The 11,084-nt window shown below is 39.1% G+C and overlaps 1 protein-coding gene across 2 annotated transcripts; it reads left to right on the top strand.

The window, feature by feature from the left end:
* Positions 1–1,021: 1,021 nt before the first annotated feature.
* LOC125902182 (phospholipid hydroperoxide glutathione peroxidase-like) lies at positions 1,022–9,583 on the top strand. 2 transcript variants are annotated; one of them, XM_049598345.1, is made up of 7 exons: positions 1,022–1,119; positions 3,606–3,700; positions 3,886–4,030; positions 4,117–4,268; positions 7,039–7,063; positions 7,188–7,247; positions 9,020–9,583. In XM_049598345.1, the coding sequence occupies exons 1-7, from the start codon at positions 1,027–1,029 to the stop codon at positions 9,056–9,058; spliced, it is 609 nt and encodes a 202-aa protein (XP_049454302.1). In that variant the 5' UTR covers positions 1,022–1,026; the 3' UTR covers positions 9,059–9,583. The 2 variants fall into 2 exon arrangements, with proteins under 2 accessions (XP_049454302.1, XP_049454303.1); XM_049598346.1 differs by having other exon boundaries at positions 1,037–1,119; positions 3,588–3,700.
* Positions 9,584–11,084: the final 1,501 nt, after the last annotated feature.

The raw sequence follows: 11,084 nt of genomic DNA, 5'->3' as shown, positions 1-11,084 counted from the left end.
ATATATATATATATATATATATATTATATTTTCAATATGTGTGTGTGTGTGTGTGTGTGTGTGTGTGTGTGTGTGTAATTTCTATTTCTATTTTTATATTATTTTAGCCCCTTTTCACATCATTTCCTGTTTTGTATTTAACTTTTTTGTGTCAACTTTTTTTTTGTTTTGCATTAGTAATAATACATTGTTGTTAATTGTTTTTGAATATTTTCTTTTAGTTTTCACTGTCTTAAATTGTAGTTGTGCTTTGGCAACACATAATAAATGTCATGCCAATGATGCTTTTTTAATGTAATTAAATCTAATATATATTACTGCATTAATTGTATTATTATAAATAAAAAACATTTTTATTATTTTTATTTCTTATTTTATTTTCATTTTATCTTAGACTCTTTCAGGTCATTTCCTGTGTAACTTTTTTGTGTCAACTTTCACTTTTTTTGGTAACTTTTTTACTAATTTTTTTTTTACTTTTTTGTTTTGTTTTGCATTTGTAATAATACATTGTTGTTTATTGTTTTTGAATTTTTTTTTTTGTAATTTTCACTGTCTTAAATTGTAGTTGTGCTTTGGCAGCACATAATAAATGTCATTCCAATAAAGCTTTTTTATTTAATTTAATTTAATTTAATATAACATATTTATTATTGCAGTAACTGTATTATTAAAATTGTTATTTCTATTTTTTGCCACTCCTCTTTTGCTACTCCTCTTTTCATTTATTTTCTATTCTTATTTTATTTTTATTTTATTTTAGCCCCTTCCGGTCATTTCCTGTTAACTTTTTTGTGTCAACTTTAACATTTTTGTGACTTTTTTACTAATATTTTGCTGATATTTAAGTCATTTCTCATTAGTTTGCTCGCTTCCTTCTTTCTATGTTTTTGAGAGACATTAAACCAGTTTGCTGAGGTTTCAAAGTGTTTAGCAAATTGGAAAATGAAAAGTCTAGGAGAGGCAGGCCCGGTGGGTGTGCAGCAGTCAGTGCGGTCCCTCAGTGGGCGGGGCCTAACAGGTCATATGACCGCTGTCGTCAATATAGCCGCCATGAGGCTCTGGAGACCGAAACTGTTGTTAGGTTTGGTCGGCAGCAGAGGAGTACTGAGAAGTATGGTAAGCAGGATAACATATCTGTCACTGTATTTGTGCTGTGGTTAAAACATTTATGTTTCCGCTGCTTCGTGTGTGCTGTGAACAAAATGTCGGTCACATTTCGCTTGTCTATTTTTAACCGCGGTGTAACGGTCTAAGGGGACCGGAATGACGCAACCAGTAACGCTAGCTTCGTGTCAAAACCAGAGGCGTTATGGCAGCGTTTGAATGGCGCGTTAATGTTCACCCCTCCAGATAGACTCAGCTGCTGAGTCACGCAAATTAAACCCGACTTTAATTTGTTCCTGTTAATAAATGTTACGGTAATTGTTAGCTAGCTGTGTCGCAGCGTTAGCTAACAATCTGTGCTAACAGTCTTCAAGCCATGTGATGTTATTGGCATCAAATCAGGAGAAGCTCTTCATGTGTAACTCGTTATTTCCTTGTTTTTATGCACTGCGACAGTTCACCAGCGATTTAACATCATCGTATCTTTCAGGTTTTTTGTTCTTGCTGTGTTGTCTGTCCTGCTCTTGAGTGAGATACACATGCATGCAGGTCACTCACTGTGGAGTTTTCATCCTTAATCTGTTGTGTATGTAACTACAAGGGTGGGGACATGGGTGACACAGTGGGCCAAAGTGCACCATGTATTAAAGGAATACTTCAGCCCCCAGTGGACTGCTTTACTCCCTGTGTTAGATTGAATTTGTTTATGTTAAATGGTAAATGGACTTGTATACCACCTTTCTAGTCACCCATTCACACGCTGGTGGCAGAGGCTACCATACAAGGTGCCCCCTGCTAAACAGCCATCAAGAGCAATTTTGGGTTCAGTATGTTGCTCGGGGGATTGAACCACTGATCTTCCAATTAGTGGATGACTTGCTTTACCTCTGAGCCACAGCCACCCCATAGAAAGCCCCTGAGAAGTCGTTTTCTTGCATGCCTCTGGTGAACGAAGAATCCAAAATGGGAAGAAATCTTGATGGATTGAAGTCAGTATTCTCAAAACTCTCACACAACTCCTGCAGTAATTTCCAAGGGTCAACGTAACCCAAGGTAAGACTTAAACAATGCTCGAGTGAAAGCCAGACTCCATTGAGAAAAACGGTATTTTACCTCACTACCGCTACCTTGATTTGTTAGTCTAATTGTGTTATTGATTTTGGTGTTTGGTGAATTTGAACTAAACCTGTCAAAATCACACTAAAACACATACCACAGATCGAGGCAGTGGTAGATCAGCAACTCCTGTGTTCAAGGTAAAATCACTTTTTGTCAATGCTGTCTAACTTTGAAGAAGAAGCACAGGTTAAGTTTCACTTCCAGTTCCCAGTCGGAACAACTGGATAAATGAGACTTGGATTATACTGCACGAGAGGCCTGTACCACAAAGCAGGATTTGGAATTGGAGAAGTAACTTCAGGGTTAACTCTGGGTTTTCAGTGCTACGAAGCTGGTTCTCTCTCTCGGGTATGAAAAGAGAGTTACCTATATATTGTTAGAGGTCAGTAGTAAGAGGGGGTCATTTCATTGTTCCAGGGCTCTATTTCCACTGGTTTAAAACAGACCTGACAAATGGAGAGCTGGTTTACAAAACTAAACACAGTATTTTATGCAAAGTTTATTTTAGTCTGCAGTGATTGTGTGTTGCTAGTTTACACTCTGATTCCACCACTGCAGCTCAAAATAACGACACCTGTGTCCTGAGGACTGGGAAAAAAAGATAATATTTTATCATAAAAATAATCCACGCAATGTTCATTGGCTCCCATTATTATAAATGCAACATTTCGGTCAGATAGACCTCATAAGTCATTACCTAGACAGTGACTTTTTGGACAGTAGTCTCACAGTCGCAGACACTTCTGGTACCGTTCACCTCATTTACCATGGTTCCGATGATGTTGTAATTAATATGTCCGCTTCGTTCATGAGCTTTCAGCTTGACAGGAAAAGCCAGAGTTGACTGAACTAGCTGATAACCAGCTTTGTAGTACTGGTTATCCAGACGACCAATGTTAGGGTTAGTCAAACCAGATAACAAAAAGATATCCTGGGTAAGTTGACCTGGTTTTGTTGTACAGGCTTCAGTTGTGTGAGAGCTTAGAAGCGGGTGTTTAAAATATTTCTGATGTTTAACACGGTTGCCTGTGATTAACCTCATCAAATATTCTCAGTTTATGAATTCATTACTCACTGTGGAGGCATTAAAGAGAAACTGTTTTCACAAATTCAATGTAACACAAGGCGATTAATTGATTCACAAATGGTTACTTTGGGGGTGAAGTATTCCCATAAGAGCCCTGGTTAACTGACATGCCTTTTCTTGTCTTGACTGGTTTCCTTTCCTCCCGTTTATCTGAATCATCTTGTTTATCTTTCAGACACTTAGTTTTGCCCTTTTGTTTGCCTTTATGGACTTTAGCCTCAATAAACCTACCTGCAGCTGTCTTGCTCAATGCCATGCACTCACCTGTAAACAGTTTCCATGTTTCACGCAGTGCGCACAGGTGGGAGACTGGCAGAGTGCCAAATCCATCTACGAGTTCTCTGCCAAGGACATTGATGGCGAGGTGGTGTCTCTGGATAAATATCGGTAAAATATATACATAACATAATATCATGTATCCTTGTGGTCTCATAAAGGAATTAATGACTTCCATAGAGTTTGAAAGTGACAGTATAGAGTGGAATATTTCTTGAAGTTGTCGTGTTCAGACTTGTAGTTTGCACAATTGTTTTCTCAGTTTAATCTCTCGTTTGTTTTGTTTTTCCTGCCAGAGGCTACGTGTGCATCATTGTAAATGTAGCCTCTAAATGAGGAAAGACCAAGGTAAACTACACTCAGCTAGTGGATATGTACGCCCGCTACGCTGAGAAAGGTTTACGCATCTTGGGCTTCCCATGCAACCAGTTTGGAGGACAGGTATGATGACGAACTGATGGCAACACTTTTCAATTTATAGCTTTATATTTAAAATTTTCTGACTTTAATTTTGTTGTATAATGCAGGAGCCAGGGACCGATGCAGAGATTAAAGAGTTCGCCAAAGGTTACAACGTTGAGTTTGACCTCTTCAGTAAGATTGATGTGAATGGAGACGACGCTCATCCTCTGTGGAAGTGGATGAAGGCACAGCCCAAAGGCAAGGGAACCTTCGGAAAGTGAGTTATCGTCCTATTTTTTTTTTTTTTGTTTGTTTGTTTACCTTTGGAAAAATCTCATGACATTGGACCTTGTTCCTAATAAGTGTGTAGAAATGTCCATACTTTGTGCATAAAATAAGTGCGCATGCAGATTCATGACGTGCACACCGGCTGATTTTGTTCTTACCACAGTTCGTACCTTAGTGAATCAGAATCCTTCTGGACTGACAGGTTGTGCCTTGTTATCTGCGGTTGGCATACTGCCATACCCCAATGTCTCTACATAAGAAAACATGTTTGCCTAGAGTTGTATCATGGCAAAAGCCAGGAGAAGGGTGTTTTTATGGTGATATCAAAGCTGACTCACCCGTGTTGGACCATGGGAACCGCTCAAATCTCTTCAGACATGTTTAAACATGTCGATCTCTGGTGTGCTCTCTCCTGAAGGACTACAGTATTTTCTAGAAAAGTTAGATATGCCATCTTAACCTCTGCTCAGAGGAAAGTCAGACTCCTTAGAGACCCTGTTAGTAATAATAATAATAATGATGATGATAATGTAATTTCGTGGCACTACAGATTGGTGGGAGCAGCTATCGTTAGCTGACAGGCGGATTCAATAGACGACAACACTGAGAACCAAAACAGTTACATTTTAATGTAGACATTCTCATATACTCCTCTGTAAGACGGTTGGTACATATTATTAATCGTGGTATATATTAATTATAACAATTAATGAGGTTAAAGGGCCAAGGCTGAAATAAGAGCATGCATTAGTAAATTAATTTTTAAACATTGTCTGTTAGGTTTTTCTTAATGAATGCAGTTTTAAAATGTTACGTTAAAGGTTAAAATGTGTGAGTTTACACTTTCTAAGACAGCCGGGCCGTCATTATTTGTGCTTGTGCATGGTTTTAGGCAGTTCTGAATTTGTTCACGAAGTACAAAAGATTCAGCTAAGAAAATATTTATGAATCCTGGATTTTTACTAAAACGTTTGTGCGCACTGTGTCAGCACAGATTGTTCCGTACGTACTGTTTGTGAAATGAGGCCCATTGTGTACGCAGCCTTTTAACGCTGAGACCGTTAGAATATCTGCTTAGACCCTGCGCACTATATCATGAATGAGTTTTGTTGACAGCACTTTAGTAATGAGTATTATTTGTTCGGTCTCATTTCTTAGGTGACATGCTCTGTTGTACAGTTATGTGTGAGAAGTTTCATGTATTTCTGTTTTTCAAGAGTGTGGGCGGTGTGTTTGTATTCACGTCTCTGTGCAAGAAAAGCAACATAGTTAAAGGAGAAAACTTGGAGGAGAAATTCATAGTAATGGCCATAATTCCTGTTATATTTTACTCAGCAATTTCATCAGTGTGTGAGGACTTTTGTAAAGCTGGGGGTTCCTCATATCTCTGCCATTAATTTGGTGATTAAAATATAAAATCTGAGGGCTGCTGTGAAACTGCACCTTGTACATGGGGCGCCTGCTGTACCACTAAGCCACCAACGCTCCAAGGTGTAGAAGTACTTTTATAATTTCCTTAGTCATCTTCTTCTAGAATTCAGTAAGCATGAAGTGATAATTATGTCACATTTACCCTGGAGTAGGTACACTGTCATACACACCCTGTTGAGTTTCTGTTACCTCATCACACCACTTTCTTCCTTGTTTCTCATTCTTTTTGGGTGGGGTTGTAAAATGTTTCAGTTTTCACAGCTTTAAAGATTATTTTATTAAAATGACTGACTCTGAGGTTGTGGTAAAAAGAGCGTTTTCATAATATTAGAACTTGCATGCTCGAAAAACCATACAATTTTTGTTGTAAATAAAGTACCCTCTGTGACCTACTGTAGCTGTGAACAATCAGTATTTGTGATGTCTTTAGTATCAAACATTTACTTTATGAAAACTTAAAATGTGTTTATGGTGCAGCTGCTTGAGAGCTGAGTCTGAAGCACCATATTTTGGTTAAAAAAATATGTTGTCACATACTGAGCATGCACATGGATAGCGAAGTATCGTCCTGCATCAGACTGAGCAGTTATTCTGTAAATTACATAACTGTCGGGGTGCCTGGTAGCTCACTGGGGAGAGTGCGTACCGTAAAAGCTGCTGTCGCATGATAACAAATCAGCCTCTTGCCAGAAGCAACAAGCAAGAGAGGTTGAGAGTGATGGAAGAAAAATGAATCTGCTGTGTTTCATATTTCCAACACAACACACAGAATTAAAAACCTACACGATGTTGCCAGGAAAAGTAATCTGTAGTCAGACGGGGCGACCAGGGTGTGTAAGGCACACACTTTACAGAACTTTGATTACTTTTGTGATGACATAAACGTGCATGACACTTTGCCTCTGTAAATAGGGTCTTTCAAGATGAATTGTGCAGGGGGTGGTGACAGAAAGCTGCAGTCAAGTCGGACAGTTTCCAGCAGCCAAGTCGGAGAAACCCATCCTGTCCGATATGATGCCGATTTGTTAAAATATTGTCGGACTTGTATATCACTTAATTCTCAGTCTCCAGTTGTTTCAATTATGATAGCCTGTAAGGTAGCCTAGGCCCTAGTCTGACCGCAGCCCTTTGCTGCTTGTTAATCCTAACTTTCTTATCACTATCAAATAAATCAGAAATGCTAAAAAAAAATAAACGGAAACTGTTCACTATTGTAATCCATTGTAACCAACTTGAACTGAGACGATGCTCATGTGAATAAATAGAGCAGTCCTGGTGGTCTTGCTCGCAGGTTGCATTGTAATCAGTATTTTTCTTTCTCTCCACAGTAACATCAAATGGAACTTCACAAAGGTAAGTGCTAAATTAGCTCACACTATCTCCTTTAAGAAGCATTTTCAGTGAAATGTCTGAATTTTCTTCCTTAAATGCATGAAAAATACACATGCTAACATTCTGATGTCTTGTTCCCTAATAGTTTCTGATAGATAAAGACGGACATGTGGCGAAGAGATACGGGCCAAATGAGGATCCCTCTGTGAGTGATGCTCGCTGTGTTTATTGAGGCTTTTTTGTGCATTGTGTTTGTCATACTTTTAGATTTAGAGAGTGAAAAAAGACAACAGCACAGAGTAAAAAGGTTGGGGAAAACTGGTGATCAGTTTTTCAGATTATTTGGCTTTAATTGCGGCTCTCAAACTGAATTTTTTTTCAATTGCGATTAATTGCTGAATTTTAATAGTTAATCGCAACTCATCAGTTATTACTGGGGGGTCTTTTGGGGGGAGAGGGCAGGTCAGCAGTATATGCCACACAGAAGTGGTGTACATCATCTGAAAGCTGGAAACGATTACTACGAAAAGATTACTTTGAAATGCTGCAGCTCAGCACTGTCAAGTTTTTCTAGTCATAAATCTGCAATAATGAACGTTGTGTTTTGGCAAAATAAACTTTACAAGTTCAGAGTGTCTGAGAACATTTATAATGATGGTCATTCCCATGCTCAATTATGTTTCATAACTTGTTGCAACAGTTTTTGTGGTATATACCATTTGTTTCACATTTTTCATGCAAAATTTAACCATTTATGATCACTTGGGAACAGATAAAAATTGTCAAATTCCTCAAATACCACATTAGGACTTAGATTAGATTTCTGTAAAAATTGCATTTTTTTTGGCAATTTGTTTTCAAAGAAATTCTCACTACAATAAAATGACCACTATGGTGGCTAACATGTCCACACATCAATAAAATGGGGCTCATCGAATACACAAGAGTCTTGGCTTTCCGGTCACACCAGAGCTACACAATTCCAACACTGTTTAGGGACTTCGGTATGCAGAAATATTCAAATACACCCATTTGAGAATAGGCAAAAATAACGTTCATTCTGCATGGAAACAAACTGCATGGTTTTTGCCCCAAACTGCATTTGATTGGCATAAAGATGGTGTGTCTATAGAGGGGAGACTTGTGGATACCTGTAGATCCCTTTGAAAATGGCCATGCCAGTTTTTCCCTCACCAAAATTTAGCCTAAATTTGAGCGATATTTACTGCCCTTCCCAACAAGCTAGCATGACGTGGTTGGTACCAATGGATGACTTATGTTGTCTAGTTTTACATGATGCCTTCGTGTTGGCTTAAAAAAATTAGTGCAGCCCTTTCAAAGACCGTAATATTTGCTAAGATCACCAGCAATCCTGTGCGTGAGGGTTAACTTTCCCCGTTCTGTCCATCCTAAACTGGTAGAGATCTGAGTTGGTGACCTTTTTTTAATGTAAGGATAAACATTAAAATGAAAATAAACAATAGTTTGTGCCCAAAACTGTACTGGACTAACAAAGTGGATATGTCTGTGAAGGGGAGACTCGTGGGTGCCCACAGAACCCATTTTCACTTGGATATTTGAGAGGGTGAGACCTCTGAAAATGGCCATGCTGTTTTTCACTTGCCAATTTAGCCTAACTTTGGAGCATCATTTAGCCCCCTTCCTAAGAAGCTAGTATAACATGGTACCACTGGATTCCTTCAGTCTTCTAGTTTCATATGATACCTGTATCGCCACTCTACCTTTAAAACTCAGCCTTCTTTAGCCTCTGAAGTCAGGCGGCAGCGAAAATAGCAGCACGTGATTTTAAAATAAGAAAAAAAGTTGTCAAGTTATGTTGGGACTTTAATCACATCACGATTAACGATGACAGCCCTACTTTTTATATATACACTTTATGAAGTGTTTACTACTAAACTGAATATCTGGTGCCATTCGTCATCACTGTCATAATAATCTTTCTTATTTCTGTTGCAGGCGGTGGAGAAGGACCTGCCCTCATACCTGCCTCCATAGCTGCAATACTACTGTCTCCTGTGTGTTTGTGTGACCCCTGACCTCTCACATGGACCTCATGGTGTTTGTGTGTGTGTCTGGACCAGTGACGGCCTGTCTGTAAACCCATCTTTGGGGGGGGCAGGCCTGATGACCCTCAGCGTGCAACTAACCCCCAGAACACACACATGCCAGACCCTGAGACCATATGAGAGGACATTTGTTAGTTATACACAGTATTGTCCTTCACATCTTACTCCAACCTCAGCCATTCCTCTTTCCAGTACAAATACCTTCTAGTCCTTTCTGAAAGTTAAGTGACAAGTTAGTTGTCATGTCTCTGTGTCAGTTTTATGTACGGACATGAGATGCCATATATTTAACAGATTTCTGAAAAGCTACTGATATTATTTGCAGTTAACTTGACGAAGGGTCCATTATTGTATCTGTAACTCATGGATGCCATGTGATCAAATTGGAAAGTAAATGCTGTCTAGGACTTTTGTCAATTTACATGTACTGAATAAAAAATACGAGCTATAATCACCTGCTGGCTTTGGGAATGGTCACTATATTATGTTTATTATTCATATGGCGGATTGTTTTAGGCCAGGTTTTATATTATAAAATGTTAAGCACTCAAAGGTCAGTGTGGAAGATTGAGTGGCATCAAGCGGCGAGGGTGCAGATTGCAACCAACTGAGTAACCCTTCCCTCACCTCTGTTTCCACGTTTACGAGGGCCTACAGTGGCCTTCACTTCAATGTAAAAATGCAAACAGCCCTTTTTGGAGTCAGTGGGTGTGTTCCGAATCACCTACTTTATATTTTTAGTAGGTACTGCTGCTGCCCTTGAGTACGTACTGTTGCATGCAGTACGCACACAAACGGGATGTACGACTTTCTCATAACATTAGGACCTAAACTTTGACCTTCTTACTGAAATATCAGTTACCATGGAGACAAAGAAAGAAAGCTGTTGACTAATGGTGCATTCGTTTTGTACTTGGTCGGAAGTGGGAATGATGTCACCTCCAAGTTGACAACAGTTTTTGCGTTCTAGTTGACAATGGTGGACAAGTCGGGGGGAAAAAAACATGGACGCCCGCAAGAAAGCCTTTGTTGCCCTTGTACTTTTGGAGTATAGATAGCTTCAAAACCATCATGCACTTCAACTGATGAATGTCGCAGATGAGGCTGACCTAATGTAAAACAGATAAGATAAAATTGCTATAAACAGTACTTCAGCAGAGTGTTTAGTCACCAGTATGTGACTGGCAGCCATCTTGAATTTGTAAGTCAGGGTTGATGCAGTTGCTCCAAGTTTCCGAGTTGGAAATCTCATCTCAGGGTGCGTTCGAATTTGAACTTCCGACTGGGAACTGGGAATTTCCGACCTCAGAGTACAAAATGAACGCACCATAAGCTCGCCAGAGATGGTGATCAACCCAGACAGCTCTGCTGTTCGTATTTTGCAATAAGTGATAACTGCATACATTGTAGACTCTAACATTATATTCACAATAGTAAAATTACAGAGGTTATACATTTCTCTGTCACTTTCATTAAAAACTTACACCCTTTTGTTGTAAACAAAATATTCCTATCATTACTATTTGACTGCTCATCAGTTACTTAAATGCACTGTCGTCGGTTATCGTGACTTCTGTCATCTGTTTGTAGCTCAGGTCAATGTGGTGAATCGTCCACTGCGCAGAGGAACAGCCAGAAAAGCATGCTGGCTTGCAAACTGCAAAATCAGACTGAATGTAGTAGAACATCCTGGTATTTTTGGCATACTAACATTGACATACTGTGTATTGGAACATACTAAATCTTTTTGCAGCATATTATAAAGTATGGCAGTATGGGGATTACGTTTGGTTTGTCTGTCCTGGGCTACTGTAGAAACATGGTGGGCTGAGGTCCTGCTCCCTATGTAGGTATGAAGGGCTCATTCTAAGCTAATAAAAACATAAACACAAGTATTGTGTTTGATTGCCCCCACACATTTTCCCATGCTACATGCTAATGTTTTTAGCACAAGC

The sequence above is a fragment of the Epinephelus fuscoguttatus genome, linkage group LG15 (genome assembly GCF_011397635.1).
Source record: "Epinephelus fuscoguttatus linkage group LG15, E.fuscoguttatus.final_Chr_v1".
Classification (NCBI taxonomy): domain Eukaryota; kingdom Metazoa; phylum Chordata; class Actinopteri; order Perciformes; family Serranidae; genus Epinephelus; species Epinephelus fuscoguttatus.
This window is presented reverse-complemented; position numbering and strand designations above follow the sequence as displayed.